The sequence below is a fragment of the Ostrea edulis genome, chromosome 3 (genome assembly GCF_947568905.1).
Source record: "Ostrea edulis chromosome 3, xbOstEdul1.1, whole genome shotgun sequence".
NCBI lineage: Eukaryota > Metazoa > Mollusca > Bivalvia > Ostreida > Ostreidae > Ostrea > Ostrea edulis.
Window position 1 is genome coordinate 55448124 of NC_079166.1, and position 17500 is coordinate 55465623.

The following is a 17500-nucleotide window of genomic DNA, read 5'->3' on the forward strand; positions in this document are numbered from 1 at the left end:
AATCCTGATATCTTTATTACAGAGCTCAATAGCTTCATGAATAGTACAGGAAACATATTCTGTGCAAAGGAAACTAGGGTCAAAGAAGATGCTTTAAATGTCTAAATCTTATCATGTTTGTCAACACTTTAAAGCATAGCACAACAAGATAAGCTTTTGATAAACAACTTGACCTTGACTTTAATGGGTGAAGTCAGAGGACAATGAGTTTGAACTACATGTATAAGTTCACAGAGTATGACACCTCTATTTGTATAATTTATAAGCTACATGTATAATCAAAGTTAAAGGGATACAAAAATGAATATAAGCTCCTGAATCTTCAGTCATAAAGGGATTAAAGGCATTATAAAAATGTGAAAACCAAAGTGTGCCCTGTTACGGCACGTTTGGTTGCCCGGCGACGATACGTGTGGCACGTTTGGTCGCCGATGACCATTCGTGCGGCATGTTTCGTCGCCAGCGACTAAACATGCCGCACATATCGTCGCCCAGCGACCGAATGTGCCAAGAGGGTGGACACAAATGGTCGTCAATTTTAGGCCATACCCAAGCACGAATGGTCGCCATCGAAGCCCCGTCCCAAACCCCCAACTTTGCTTTTGTTTTGCAAAAAGGGTGTGTGTATGTGTTCGTTCGTGCGTGTCTGTGTGTATTTGAGTGACGGCGTGTGTGTGTGTGTGTGCGCGCGCGCGTGTATGTGTACATGCCTGTGCGTATACGTGCATGTGTGTATATATGAGCGTGTGCATGCGTACATATGTGTGCATTCATGTGTAATAAAGTTTGTTTTGCATTACACACGCACATACGTACACACAAGTCAAATACGATACAAAGCCAACAAACAAAAAAGTTGGGCATTTCTGGATGGAATTGATGGGAATTTATTTCGCAAACACACGAGTTGCAACATTTTAGCAACACAATACTCTTACATACCATCCTTATGGCACGCCGTTTTTACATTTATTCCTCTTCAATGATATCTCATAAATCTTATAAGACATCTTATAAAAGACATAAAATATCTTGATATGTTTTTTTATACGAGATATCTTACACTGTATATAGTATATATTTCATAAACTTTATAAGATGTCTTATTAACGTTTTTTGATTTAAGATATCTCATTAACTCTTATAAGATATTATATAACTTTTATACGGTATGTTATAAAAGACATTTTATAATATATTTCATATATTTTATAAGATATCTTGTAAAACATGTAAGATATCTTATATGTTTTATAAGATATTTCTTAAATTTTAGAAGATATCTTATATTTTTATAAGATATCTCATAAATGATTTCTACCGTCGCGGTGACCAAGAGGTTAGAGCGTTCGCTCTGCATGCGGAAGGCCGGGGTTCGAATCCCGTCCGCGACAGACCTAAGTGCTGAAACAGGTAGTGACAGTTCCATCGACAAACGCTCGGCATCAGGTGTGAATGTCACGGGTCCTCGGAGATGACCTTAAAAACGGATGACCCATGTCACAGTAGGTGTGGCACGCTAAAGAACCCTCACCGCTCAATGGCCGTAAGCGCCGAGCATAGGCCTAAATTTGAAGCCCTTCACCGGTCTTGGTGACGTCTCCATATGAGTGAAAAATTCTCGAGCGAGACTTTAAGCAAGATACAATCAATCAATCATAAATGATTTCTTATATGATATCTTTTAAACTATATTAAGTATCATATTTTTGTGTAATACTTGCACTTGAGTGACATCTGTGACCTAGATTGTTCTAGAGTTCGATGTTTATCACGTAGTAGAAAGATGATGAACTGTGTCTTACAAGAATGTACCAGAAAATTCATTCTGATTATGAATACAATGTGAATTTAGCCGATAATAAGCTCTGGTTAGACAAGCACTTTAGGCATTCTGGATTATTCTATAACTGGGACTAGGATTTAGGAATTTCGTTGGAAATTAACAGCCGATTTGTGATTTGTTTTGTATACAGATTCAACTTGGCACGGACATTGTTTATTGGTCACCTATTGTAAGTTAGTACTTTGTTATTATTAGAATTTTCTTCCAATAATAGCAATTAATAATATAATTGACTGCCTTTGTTAGTAAATCTGCTGATGGGTAATTCTGACCCAAAACAATATGAATTTACTTTTACAACATGTATAAGATATCTTATAAAACACATTTGATATCCCGTATGTTTTATAAGATATCTCATAAAGTTGATGAAATATCTTATAAAAATCATTTATGAGATATTTTCTAATAAAACATATGGAATATCTTATATGTTTTATAAGATAACTTACAAAGATTTTATAAGATATCTTCAATCTATCTTTTCTAAGATATCTCATAAACTTTATAAGATATTTTGTTTAATATACAAGATATCTTATAAAGTACATTGAATATGTGATATCTTATATAGTTTAAAAATATCTTATATATTTTATGAGATATATTATCAACAGTAAATTATATGAGACATTTTATGAAATTTATTAGATATCTTATTCAAAATAGAAGGTATCTCATAGATTGTATAAGATACATTTATAAAGGAGCGAATATAAATATGGCGTGACATACATCCTGACAAGTATGAGTGCGCAAACACGCATACAAATATATATGAGCACACAGAATGAAATACGAAGCAAATACTACCATTTGTCATGGTTTGATAAGAAAAAGAAATCTTTAGATTCGGTATAAACAACACTGCGTGCACAGTTTTAATTTTAGTGAACATGATATTCATGAATAGCACTTTACCACTTACCATGTTAACTTAATGTAAAAAAGAAATCCATCAGTACTATCATGATGAACAAAGTAAAAAAAAAAAGAATTTAAGCCAACTACTGTACTAGCGATAAGCATGGAGTAAAAGGTACAAAATAGCTACTTTTACAAAGTACGCATCAAATTGAACAGGTGGAGTAAGCAAATCTATAAATTTGCAACTTCATAGGCATGAAGCATTTTTCATACATGAAATTGGCTCTCTCAAAATAGAGCCATTAATTTTCAATGTATTTAGTAGAAACACAGTTGTCTTTCTCTCTGCATGTTATTGAATTTGGCGTGGAAGAAAGAGTACTGTTTTGTGGGTACTATAGTATATCAATGTCATGTTTCGTGCACTCTCCCCTCTTGTAGGCCTACCCTTTTATGCCACATTTATGAAATGCAAGATTAGGCCTATTCTCTGCACACTTAAAACGTGTGGAAGGTTTGAAGAGCTGTTTCGAATCGGAATAAGATTGTTAATTGAAGGCTATTAGAAAGTGCCATATCCCCCTAATAGCTATTACCTGCCAATTCAAAAGACTCGTTCGGTTTGATCAAACCGGAATAAATTGATGAAGGATTTGGAGGAGAAGGTGGAGGAGGAACGAGAAGGAAGGGGAATAGGTGCTGGAGGAGGAGAAAAGCAAAGTTGGGGTTTTGGAGTTGGGCTCGGGTGGCGACCATTCGTGCTCGGGTATGGCCTAAAATTGGCGACCAATCGTGTCCAACCTCACGGCACGTTTGGTCGCCCGGCGACAATATGTGCGGCACGAATGGTCGCCGGCGACCAAACATGTGGCACGAATGGTTGTCGGCGACCAAACGTGCCAAAACGACCAAACGTGCCGTAACAGTGCCCCACTTTGAGACTAATGGACATCTTTAGTTCCACTACTGTAGAGGACTAATACCCCCAGCTTTCTTCACTATTTCATCATTTTCTTTTCTTCTCAAATGGTGTGATCATTCAGTAGTAGTAAACTTGACATAAAATACACATTGATGGGGGGGTGGGGTGGGGTTAGTTTACAAAATCTCTATAATAAAGAGTTAATTTTGAACACCTGCTCAGGTGTGCTAAAGTTTTAAATCTGATTCTCGTTGAGGTCGGTTCAGTTTTACCTGTAAAAATCTCTCAGTCCAAAGAACTCCCGCTTGGCAATAACAGAATCAAACACTTGTAGGTAGGACTCTGCTAGAGGTTTTATTAGAGGCTTTATCATTTTCTTTATTCTCTTGTTTCCAGAGCATATTCCTCTACAATGTTAAATGTTATCAATTGACTGTTAATATACCTTATACATGTAACTTTTAAAATTATTGTGACTTTAATATAAATCATCAGAAATCACTTTTATAGATTTTATGGGCTATGACAGTTGAATTTCAAGCAAAATCTATGAATCTATGAAATATCACTAGAATGTGAATTGAGATATGATTAAATTACTCTGCACTTTCTTCAAGTTCCTCACGGTCAGGAACCTCTCTCTGCACAAGGATTCCTCGATTCATCTTGGCTGGATCTAAAGCCCAATTAGATATTCCAATGAATGCTACCTGAAAATCACAACATGAATGTTAAATGACATGGGAGTGGGATTGTGTAGGTCACAATTCTTTACTCATTTTAATGCTATTAAGTACACTTCTGTACCTGAAAAATGTCACTGACCCTGCCTATTCCCTATCTACTTCATGTTTATTTGTGGATCTTTTTACTGATTTTTTTCTCTCTATTACTTTGTAAAACGACCTAACCCCTTTAGGGGCCTTGCAGATTCCAAAGGTCATGGTGTATAGAAACATTTATACTACATAAGATTGATTGCATACACATCATATCAATTTGTACCCCCTGTAATTCTTGTCGAGAAGTTTTTAAAGAATTTTCCTATAAATTCCTGTGTAAATCTTCTAAGTCTTTATCACCTAGCTGGCCCAACCCAGACAACAGAGAGCACAAATATGAATCTTTACTGGGTATAATGTGGCTTTCTTTTAAAGATCTTCCCTAATATATACCCTATACTCCCTTGTAAAACTTTAAACCCTTAAAATAATGGGGCCTGTTGTTGTCTTGTGGGTCATTGTATGAACTGCAGTACACGCTTGTATCTAATCTACACTGAGTGGCCAAAAGTATTGCAACAAACATGGCCGACGTCGTCGCCGTAAACGTCGTCTCGGTATTTATAATCTATTTTTATTAGGATAGATAACGTGTTGGAACATAAAATCCTGGATAAACATTTACGTGGGTATGATCGTTGAGGGGAACCGTGAATAATTACGGAACAGCAGACGATTTCCGGTATTGTAACGAATGTAAATAATGTCAAAGAAAAAACAAGAGTTGTCATCAGATGTTAAAGAATTAATCGTAGATTTAAACTTAAGGGGATTGAATAACAACAAAATCAGCGAAACAATAGGAATACATCGAAGTACTGTTGGGAGAATTTTAAAGAAATTTAACGAATCGGGAAGTGTAGAAAACAACCGGAGAAGTGGCAGGCCAAGACTGACTGATGACAGGGGCGATCGTAAAATTTTCAGACTGGTAAAAACGAATAGGAGACAATCTTTACGTGATATTACAACATCTTTTAACAACACAGTGTCTGTAAAAGTATCAAATAGAACTGTTTGCCGTAGATTAAAACAGGAAGGCTATAGAAGGGGGAAAATTCAGAAGACTCTGACCATCAGTAAAGTGAATCGACAACGACGAATTTTGTGGTGTAGAAATAAGAGACACTGGACAAATGAACAGTGGCAGAAAGTTATATTTTCTGATGAAACACAGGTGGTAATTGGACAGAATAACTCTGTTAGTTTATGGAGAAAGGCCTCGGAAAAGTGGAAACCATACTGCCTGAATCAGCGTAAATCGCCAGTCAAAGTAAGTTGCATGTTTTGGGGATGTATTACTTACGATGGAATTGGTATAATCGTGCCTGTTGATGGTAATTTGAACTCACTCAAGTATATAGAATTACTTGATACTCATCTTTGGCCAGTAGTTGCAAAAGTTTTTGGAAATAGACCTTTTATATTCCAAGATGACAATGCTACCCCCCATTCGTCAAGACAGACATCTGCACGGAAACAGGAAAATGGAATTCAGAAATTTACTTGGCCCGCACAATCCCCAGATCTGAACATTATAGAAAATGTCTGGCGTTGCATTAAAATTAAACTCAATCAAGAGATAGATCAGATCAAAAGTAAACAAGACTTAATTGCTACAGTGACCAGGATATGGAATGGCCTATCTCAAGTATATATACGAAGCCTGTATGCATCAATTCCGACAAGATTACGCCAAGTGATAATACAGAAAGGTTATGCCACTAAATAGTAACAAACAAAAGTAAGTACAATAATTATTTATTGTTATAATTGGTTTCGAAATATGCCTACTCTACTGATCAAGCAATGACGTCGGCCATGTTTGTTGCAATACTTTTGGCCACTCAGTGTATATGAGGATGCTTGCATGTAAATTGATAGAGATGACAAATTGTCCCCTTTTGGATCTGGAGAGAAATATTCCCGATTTGCAACCTCACCTAGGCAACAGAGGAGATGTCTCTATCATGGTTTGAATGAATTTAAATCTTCAGAACAACCTTTCTGTTCAAGTAATTTTAGAAATTCTGAAGATCCCCCCCCCCTTATTTTCACTGTTTCCCCACATTCACCCTTTGGAAAGGAAGATACTACTTCAATTGAACAAACCTGAATCCCCTACAACAACTGAGACTGGTTGAAAATGGCTCTGTATAAGAAGTCAAAATTGTTAAAAGTGCAGACATTGAAACAGACAATGGACAGATTCTATTCAGAAAAGCTCCCAGGAGTTTTCACTTCTGGTGAGCTAAACACATAAAGAGAATGCGTACCTTCTTATGCTCCTCTGGCTTTTCATCTCCTTGACAACCGTCCTCTAGTAGAGGGTGCAAAGTCTATAAATAAACCAACAAGTCTCTTTTGAAATTATAACAACAAGCATTGTCAATTTTCAATACTGCAAGTTATTTTGGTATATCTAATAATTATCTAACGATTGTAGCACTCGGAGCTGATGCACTATTTAGCATTACAGGCCTGTATAATGAGGATTTTTCTATGTACGAGAATGGATAAACAGATTTTCACATAACCATAAATTTGTTCTCTTTACTTCACTGCTAAAGGCATAAAAATATGAATCCCATTAAAATGAGTACACAGTATCTCATTCAAACTATTTCAAAATCCCTGATCTGAAGATATTTCTTTGTATGATAGACCTTCAGGGGCATCCTTGGAGAATCCTCAGCTAATCCCACTTCATCCAGAACTACGACAGACACAAATCGGTTGAGATCTTTGTCCTTTTGGTACATAGCACACTGACGGAACGTTCCCATAATGCCCTCTGGGACGGACAATGGACTGCATTGGAAAGACACCATCTGGACCTGCAGAAAGGCATTACAGGTTACATGTATCGAGCTGTACAATTTATATTGCTGTGGACATCATAAACAGAGCAGACCCCCATAACATGAACCTATACATTTGTATTGTATCACAGATCCAGAAATTTTTACGAGACTTTATCTTTATACAACAAGCAATACTGATTTACATGTATGCCTCATGGTATACTTTTGTTTGGGACAGTGGTACTCATCCCCTATTACATGCAAGAAGAAATTTTCATCAGCAACTGTTTTTTAATTCATAAAAATATGCTACACAAAATACTTCTGGAAGGAAACTTTATCTTCATAATCTCGTAAAGTTATTGCAAAAATGTCTCACGACTCTAATATTACCTGTTTGTAGTTCCTGTAGATTTCTGTGTGTGCAGCATTGCCCTGCATGGCGTCGGCTACAATGGTTTTTGCCAGGGACTTGGAGCTGCCCGGTTTACCCACCAGAAAGAGGGGAATTCGCAGTTCTATACAGATCACCATCATAAACACGTTCTCCCTCAGAGCCTGGTTCTTCGCAATGTTGGCTCCAATGTTATCAATCTCAAGGAAGACATTCTGGCAACTGTGGAAACAAATACACATACAAAATAACACTGACTGACTCAGAGGTTGTTTATCCCAAAGACAAAAGAGAGAGAAGACTATACACACTGCAAATGTTGGGAATTTGAAGTCGTCCATACCTTGTAATGATGTTTAACATCTGATCCTACCTTGTAATGATGTTTAACATCTGACCCTACCTTGTGATGATGTTAACATCTGATCCTACCTTGTAATGATGTTTAACATCTGATCCTACCTTGTAATGATGTTTAACATCTGATCCTACCTTGTAATGATGTTTAACATCTGACCCTACCTTGTAATGATGTTTAACATCTGATCCTACCTTGTGATGATGTTTAACATCTGACCCTACCTTGTAATGATGTTTAACATCTGATCCTACCTTGTGATGATGTTAACATCTGATCCTACCTTGTAATGATGTTTAACATCTGATCCTACCTTGTAATGATGTTTAACATCTGATTCTACCTTGTGATGATGTTAACATCTGATCCTACCTTGTAATGATGTTTAACATCTGATCCTACCTTGTAATGATGTTAACATCTGATCCTAACTTGTAATGATGTTTAACATCTGATCCTACCTTGTAATGATGTTTAACATCTGATCCTACCTTGTAATGATGTTTAACATCTGATCTGCTCCTTTTGGTAAAACACAAGGAGGCCTAAACTGTCTGACCATCTCCTCTCGGAATTCTTCTCGTTTTTTCAAACAGGCGTGGTAGCAGACTCCCAGGGCGAGGACAAGGGCCTTTGTTAAATCACTCACAGCCTATGCAGATTAAAAATGAGTTAAGAAAAATCTTAACAAATGTGACATTCTATCGAGATCAGGCGGTATTCCACCTACCTGATGTTGTCGCACAACCTCTTCCTCCATGTCCTCTAGTTCCAACTCCTCATCAGAATCTGTCTCCTCTTCCTCCTCCATCAGATCAAACAGACCTCCCTGACTCTGTGTATAGAACCAGCTCATCACCTCTAGGACTCGCTCCACATCCCGAAGACTGACAAAGCTACACTCGTCCTGTAAACACAGACAACAAAATCAAATCAGCACCTCAAGGACTCGCTCTACATTCCGAAGACTGACAAAGCTACACTCGTCCTGTAAACACAGAAAACAAAATCAAATCGGCATCTATAGGACTCGCTCCACATCCCGAAGACTGACAAAGCTACACTCATCCTGTAAAAACAGAAAACAAAATCAAATCAGCACCTCAAGGACTCGTTCCACATCCCAAAGACTGACAAAGCTGCACTCATCCTGTAAAAACAGAAAACAAAATCAAATCAGCACCTATAGGACTTGCTCCACATCCCCAAGACTGACAAAGCTACACTCATCCTGTAAACACAGAAAACAAAATCAAATCAGCACCTATAGGACTCGCTCCACATCCCGAAGACTGACAAAGCTACACTCGTCCTGTAAAAACAGAAAACAAAATCAAATCAGCACCTATAGGACTCATTCTACACCCTGAAGACTGACAAAGCTACACTCGTCCTGTAAACACAGAAAACAAAATCAAATCAGCAGCTCAAGGACTCACACCATGTTCCAAGGGCACACAAATCTACCTACACTCATCCTGTAGAAACAGAATCAACACCTTTATAACTAAACATGTTGTAACAGGAATATTACCCACTGTAGAGCTCACACATACATGTATTGGGGCAGATTCAAAACAAGAGGTACTGTGAGCAATGCTCACTAAGAATACCCCCCGCTTACCCCAATCTCCCAAAGGGTGTTGGTAATAGGTAAAACTTCAGTATTATGATCCAAAAGGTATCTAGGAACACAGCATCTCCATGTGATGAAAAAAGCCATTAAAGAATTTAAATGGAAACCATATTGCTACTTCGATGTCCAGTGCGCGTGACCTTTGACCTTTTGACCCCAAAATTGATAGGGAACATCTTCATTCCATGGGTAGTCCATATGTATGATATGGTGACTGTAGGTGGAAAGGATAACGCTTTAGAGCCCGGAAACCATATTGCTACTTCAATGTCCAGTGCGCTTGACCTTTGGACCGCAAAATCGATAGGGAACATCTTCATTCCATGGGTAGTCCATATGTATGATATGGTGACTGTAGGTGGAAAGGATAACGCTTTAGAGCCCGGAAACCATTGCGTCTACAGACGGACGGACAGACGGACGGACAACCCGATTCCAGTATACCCCCCCCCCCCCCCCAACTTGTTGCGGGGGTTATAATAATGTACAGCTGAAGACTAGAAAGACATCAGTTTTGACATTCTTCATCTGATTACATCAATTCCTTTGACCTTGACTTTAATTTCCATGGTGGAAAAATGGGGAAATGCAAATCTGAGCAACACAGTAGAACTTTTTTGTCACTAACTTGAACCAACTTTATGAAGTGAAACCAATTAATTGTCCCAATGCCAGATGGAAGAAAAGACAAACATGAAACCAATACAACACCAAATACAACAATACAATACAACACAAATACAACAATACAATACAACACAAATACAACAATACAATACAACACATATACAACAATACAATACAAATACAACACAAATACAACACAAACACAACAATACAATACAACACAAACACAACAATACAATACAACACAAATACAACAATACAATACAAATACAATACAATACCAATACAACACAAATACAACAATACAATACCAATACAACACAAATACAACAATACAACACAAATACAACAATACAATACCAATACAACACCAATACAACAATACAATACAAATACAACAATACAATACAAATACAACAATACAATACAACACAAATACAACAATACAATACAACACAAATACAACAATACAATACAAATACAACAATACAATACCAATACAACACATATACAACAATACAATACCAATACAACACAAATACAACAATACAATACAAATACAACAATACAATACAAATACAACAATACAATACAACACAAATACAATAATACAATACCAATACAACAATACAATACAACACAAATACAACAATACAATACAACACAAATACAACAATACAATACCAATACAACACCAATACAACACAAATACAACAATACAACACAAATACAACAATACAATACCAATACAACACAAATACAACAATACAATACAAATACAACAATAAAACACAAATACAACAATACAATACAATAATACAATACAACACAAATACAACAATACAATACAAATACAACAATACAACACAACACAAATACAACAATACAATACCAATACAACACAAATACAACAATACAATACCAATACAGCAATACAATACAACAATACAATACAAATACAACAATACAACACAAATACAACAATACAATACAATACAAATACAACACAAAAGTTGTCTGGGGATGGGTACTGGCAGAATATACAGAAATATCAATAAAAAAAATAACTACAAAGGATCACAACTTTTTAAAAATTTACATGAATCAATCTGAAAATACCAGGTGCACAGGTTTAAATATAGAAGTGCATTTCTACAAAATTAAGTAAAAATCAAATGAACAGTCTCTGAGAAAATTTCCACACAAAATGCCCCTGCTGAAGGACAGATTGAAACCAATATATCCCTCCCCCAAAGTTCATTTGCAAGGAGTATAAATATTCTGACATTGTCAGACAAGCCTGTTACTTTCATACATCTCTCAATTTGTTTTACGATCCCCATGTTGTGTAAACACTCTGAAATTTTTGCAGGTAAAAAAAATCAGGACAGCCTACATTCTACATAGATGACTCAGAGCTGTTAATTTGGCTGACCAATTGGTGATTCTAAAATATGAACAGTGCTGGCCTCCGTCTTTATAATGAATACTGCTGACTCCCGTCTTTTATATGAATAGTACTGGCCCCTGTCTTTTAAATGAATAGTGCTGGCCCCTGTCTTTTATATGAACAGTGCTGGTCCCTGTCTTTTATATGAACAGAGCTGGCCCTGTGTTTTCTTACCTGTTGTCTTCTCATAAATTCCTGAGCAGCTGTGAGAATGTGGCTGACTGTTGTTTCTAAGTTTGGTTCATTTGGCAGTTTTCCTCCTCGAATCTAGAAAGATACAGTACAACCCGATTCAACAACTGGCAGAACATTTTCTACAACACATCACTCTAATCTACAGTCCTATTTAAGTCCAGCAGAAATCCACTATGCACATTATGCACACTTATACATCTTCTTACATATCTGAGAACCATCTGTTTGATGTACATTTCCTCTACATTAGTGTCCAGCTGTCCAAAGTCCCAGACCAGGGGGAGCATGCTTTGGGGGAGGGGCTGGACTCTATACACAAGTCTCCTCATGGGAACTCGACCTGAAAGAATGAAAAGTAGCCAATGATGTACTGATAGAACATATGACAATCTACACAGTATTGTTACCAAACTTTCCCTAAAGTTAATAAAACCTTTTTTAAGGAGTCTTAAAATAAGTCACTATGTGATGGATCAAATTACGTGTCTCTCAGAATTCAGTTTATTAAACGATTCTACCATAATAAATTGACATTTGCAACATCCCTACATACAGACAGTCGACCATCAGAGTGACTCACCCATTCTGTCACAGGTTTTATCAGCTTCCACATGATAACCTAGTCCAGCCTGCTCTAGTCTTTTAATCAAGTCCTCTGAATGCCTGCAATGTTAAATAGGACAAAGAGTAAAGCTGCAACACAAATAGAGGGCCATGGGCCATAGTGCTCACCACTGTCACAGTGACCACAAACATCTGGCATCTTCTATTCTTTTTTCTTTATGACTACATATAAATTTACGAGATATGATGTCATTTTCAATGTGCATCAACTTAGAAGCATTTCTATACATTAAATTGTGAAATCACTGCACATTCTAAAAAGTTGACATGCTTGGAAGAAGGAAGCATGTACCACAATTAGACACATTCCACTGAACTAAGACATAAGATACGTACTTCCTGTACGGATTACAGGCGGCTACGATTTTGAGAGTCTGACACAGTCTCAGTGGTTCCCCCTCCATTGATCGGTCACACATGATCTCCTTAATCAGTCCTATAGCCTCTGTGGTGTTAGCTTCATCAAAGAACAGCACAGTGTACAGTCTCTGTCCATAATTAGCAGTGTTCTCCTGGGCTACTCTTTCTGCCTCCTCTACTTTCTTTTTTATATCACAGCGACGAGTTCCTCCATGTACCTAAAACAGAGTACAAGAAATACCTCCATGTACCTCAATCAGAGTACAAGAAATACCTCCATGTACCTCAATCAGAGTACAAGAAATACCTCCATGTACCTTAATCAGAGTACAAGAAATACCTCCATGTACCTCAAACAGAGTATGTACAAGAAATAACTCCATGTACCTCAAAAACAGAGTACAAGAAATACCTCCATGTACCTAAAACAGAGTATGTACAAGAAATACCTCCATGTAACTAAAACAGAGTACAAGAAATACCTCCATGTACCTAAAACAGAGTATGTACAAGAAATACCTCCATGTACCTAAAACAGAGTATGTACAAGAAATAACTCCATGTACCTAAAACAGAGTATGTACAAGAAATAACTCCATGTCCCTAAAATTAGAGTATGCATAAGAAATGATTCATGCTTTCCAACCCTCCTGATTTCCATGGGAGACTTCTACAATAGTGATAGAAACCCTTGCAGTGTGAACATTTTCAATTGTATTGTCTATTACCATGACCTTGATAAATGACCATGACCTTTATAAGTCAGATAGCTTTGAACTTGACTTTCTAGATCTGAAACTCTGAAAATAATGAGCATACAGTAAAACATGGTTATAATGAACCTTCAGTACCAGCTAAAAACAGTTCATTATATCCAAACTTCATTATACTGTAAAACATGGTTATAATGAACCTTCAGGACCAGCGAAAAACAGTTAATTATATCCAAACTTCAGTATACAGTAAAACACGGTTATAGTGAACCTCCAGGACCAGCAAAAAAACAGTTCCTTGTGGCCAAATTTTGTTATATCCAATAAATTCTCGTTATTTCCTTCTCATAGGGGAATAAATATTACAAGTGTGGTCGTTATAAGTGTGTGTTTTTACTGTTAGTGTTAGTTAAAGAGACAATAAAATCAATATGTCCTAATTTTTGGCCTTGAGGAATAACAAGAGGCCCATGGGCCACATTGCTCACCTGAGTCACCTTGGCCCATATCTGAAGATTTTCCATATATATTTGCATGTAAAACCTTAGAACCTATTATGGCCCCAACTACCCATGGAAGCCACGATTTTTGCAAACTTGAATCTGCACTACGTCAGAAAGCTTTCATGTAAATGTCAACTTCTTTGGCCCAATGGTTCTTAAGAAGAAGATTTTTAAAGATTTTCCCTCAATTTGTATGTAAAACTTTGACCCCCCCCCCCCCCACTTGTGGCCCCATCCTACACCCCGGGGGCCATGATTTGAACAAACTTGAATCTGCACTATGTCAGAAAGTTTTCTTGTAAATATCAGCTTTTCTGACTCAGTGGTTATTGAGAAGATTTTAACTATATATTTGTATGTAAAACTTTGATCCCCCCTTGTGGCCCCATCCTACCCCCGGGGGCCATGATTTGAACAAACTTGAATCTGCACTATGTCAGAAAGTTTTCATGTAAAAATCAGCTTTTCTGGCTCAATGGTTTTTGAGAAGAAGATTTTTAAACATTTTTCCTATATATTTGTATGTAAAACTTTGATCCCCTATTGTGGCCCCATCCAACCCCCGGAGACCCATGATTCGAACAAACTTGAATCTGCATTATGTCATGAAGCTTTCATGTAAATCTCAGCTTTTCTGGCTTAGTGGTTCTTGAGAAGAAGATTTTGAAAGATTCTCCCTATATATTTGTATGTAAAACTTTGATCCCCCCTTGTGGCCCCATTCTACCCCCGGGGGCCATGATTTGAACAAACTTAAATCTGCAATATGTCAGGAAGCTTTCAGATAAATTTCAGCTTTTCTGGCCCAGTGGTTCTTGAGTAGAAGATTTTTAAATGACCCCACCCTATTTTTGCATTTTTGTGATTATCTCCCTTTTGAAAGGGACATGGCCCTTCATTTGAACAAACTTGAAAGCCCTTCACCCAAGGATGCTTTTGGCCAAGTTTGGTTGAAATTGGCCCAGTGGTTCTGGAGAAGAAGTCGAAAATGTGAATAGTTTACAGACGGACGACGGACAAAATGTGATCAGAAAGCTGCAATAAGCTCTGATAGTGATTTTATCACGAAGATTGAGAATCCTGAATCATCACACCTGCCCTAGAGTGTAGAGTCTAACAGCAACCTACCTTCATCAGAATCATGTTCTGCACTTCCACTCCAATAGGACACTGAAGTTGACACATGAATTTGATGAGGCGGGTCTTCCCACAGCCTGTCTCCCCCATTATAATCACTGGAATGTCACATCTGCAATGTAAGAAAAATAACTCTGTTTTACAGATTCCCCCCAAGCTATCTGTATGTTGCTTTCAGATCACACAAGCTTTCACTACCTAATGTTATTTTTCTTTTAAATATAGGTAACTAGTAAATTCTAGAATCTTAAAGTTAATTTAACAAGATATGTTTCTGAAACAAGAAATATACATGTGAAATATGAAAGACCTAGTATTAAGCATTCTAAAGTTATGGACAAGGCTAAAGTTTTTCAAAAATAGGTCATGAGGTCAAAATTTCTGGTATCAGAAGAAAGGTATTATTCCAAGGAATACATTGTACATTCATGAAAGCCCTACCACTAAGCATTCAAAAGTTATGGCGAAGGTTAAAAGCTTTTGCAGAAAAAACAGACAAAAAGGTCAAAACTATATGCCCCTGAATCTAATTATGGGAAATAAAAACTTGTACAACCAGTGCATCATTCATAACAATAGAAAATTAATTTCCTCTACAGCCACGAGAAATGGAGGATACCTGAAGCGCATGTAGATTGCCAGTATCTTTTTGACATTGTCTGTGGTGAGTTCATAGGTCGGGTCAGGGTCAAATACGTCTTCCAACCCCATTACACTGCACAACTTAAACAACTTCTGATCTCTGAAACATGATGAAATATCTGACATTGCATAAAAATTTCATATAAGATTTTCCAGATGCAAATTTATTAAGATCTAGCCATAATATTCTTTCTTTTTTTTTATTTATTCAAAGTTCATTTCAAATAGATAGAAAATGAGATAGATTACCTTGGCAAGCTGTCAAAGTTTTCGTTTATGGGGACCCTGTTCCTGATGAGGGCGTCCTGCAGGTTTCTCTGCATTATCCCTGTTTCTAACACTCTTCTGGTCTGTACATCAATCAGGTTACCGGATTGTCTCTCAATGTTAAACCCCAGGAACGTCATGGAATGGTGGTCAGGGTTAAAGAACAGGTAGGGATGGGGACTGATAAAAGAACAAAACATCATATCATTTAGAACAGATATTTAGATATTGTAGTGTTCTCATTAAATGAAATTCAAGAGCTAAAAGCATCTACACCAACGTAAGCAAATTCTATACCACTGGCTATGTACAATACATTATATATCATTCAAGCATATCAAACTTCATTCACCAAAATCTTACAGAGTACTAATATAAATTTACAGAAAATTACCACAAAATTATATCACTGTGAATTAACAAGATACATATGTGAAACATTATGCCCCAACACCACCAGTCCAACTATGAAAATTTTTACCTTTGACCTTTTTCTGTCATATACCTTTGACCTTGACCTCTCATTTCAAACAGACCAACAGAGAACAAAAAGTCCCTCATCAATGACCTTAAAAAAGCCTAACAATAGGCAAGTACATAATCTTATGACAAGGAGTTATATAATAATGATGTGTAAATTCCTACAACAGTCTAGCCTGTTAATGAAAGATAAAGTTTACCTGCTCTCCCAGGTCCTCCTGAGCTGGAACTGACGGAGGACCTCTTCATCATTCCCCTCCTCCTCCTCCTCCTCAATGTCCATCCTCTGTAACATCTGTATGGGAGACTCCTCACTCATGTCCAGAGAACGTGTCGCAAAGTCCTGCATAAATTCAGTCCAATGAAAATTATAATATCAGCTCACCTTGCTAAATGGCAAATCTGAATACTAGCTGATTTAACCCAAGTTTTAAAATATTTCAAATAGCTAGCAACTTTTCCATCACTGAGCTTAACATCTGTTCTAGAGTCAGTACTTTCATCCACTATTGATGAAGGTATAAAATCATTAAAGATTAAATATAACCTCCATTCTCAACATTTAGAAAAATTTCGTACCCGGGACATCTGGATCAGAAATCTTAAGACAAACTGAGAAAATCCTGGCAGGTCCTCTGCTGCTGCCAGACTGACAAAGGCTGAGTTCTCAAAGTCCACCAGCTGTGTGTTCAGAAACCACACAAAATGTCGGAGTTCTGCCCAGGAGGGGTCCTTGATACCACAGTGTCTGTTCAAGAGTTCAAATACAAAATATTCTGATCTTCATCAATCTGCAATACTTTAAATCTGATCATTCATGCAGATCCTTATAAAGAACCCCACTGTTTATAAAATAAAAATTTGTTTGAATAGTGTATGGTGGGGGGCAGTTA

General features: G+C 37.0%; 1 protein-coding gene across 6 annotated transcripts in view; it reads right to left on the bottom strand.

Annotated features, from left to right (window-relative positions):
- Window positions 1–17500, bottom strand: part of LOC125675154 (E3 ubiquitin-protein ligase rnf213-alpha-like) — a 140527-nt gene that overhangs the window by 63641 nt on the left and 59386 nt on the right. For all 6 annotated transcript variants that reach the window (XR_008800997.1, XR_008800998.1, XM_056158179.1 and 3 more), the window contains exons 26-41: window positions 17187–17355; window positions 16808–16950; window positions 16110–16307; window positions 15838–15960; window positions 15210–15330; window positions 12842–13083; window positions 12462–12544; window positions 12088–12221; window positions 11861–11953; window positions 8704–8880; window positions 8465–8625; window positions 7615–7837; window positions 7084–7254; window positions 6694–6756; window positions 4236–4345; window positions 3908–4042 (exon numbers count right to left, since the gene is read on the bottom strand). Coding sequence is in view for 4 of the 6 variants with exons in the window: in XM_056158179.1 (XP_056014154.1) it covers window positions 3908–4042; window positions 4236–4345; window positions 6694–6756; window positions 7084–7254; window positions 7615–7837; window positions 8465–8625; window positions 8704–8880; window positions 11861–11953; window positions 12088–12221; window positions 12462–12544; window positions 12842–13083; window positions 15210–15330; window positions 15838–15960; window positions 16110–16307; window positions 16808–16950; window positions 17187–17355 (2346 nt within the window). In the remaining 2 variants the exon portion in view is untranslated. The remainder of the gene's footprint in view (window positions 1–3907; window positions 4043–4235; window positions 4346–6693; window positions 6757–7083; window positions 7255–7614; window positions 7838–8464; window positions 8626–8703; window positions 8881–11860; window positions 11954–12087; window positions 12222–12461; window positions 12545–12841; window positions 13084–15209; window positions 15331–15837; window positions 15961–16109; window positions 16308–16807; window positions 16951–17186; window positions 17356–17500) is intronic.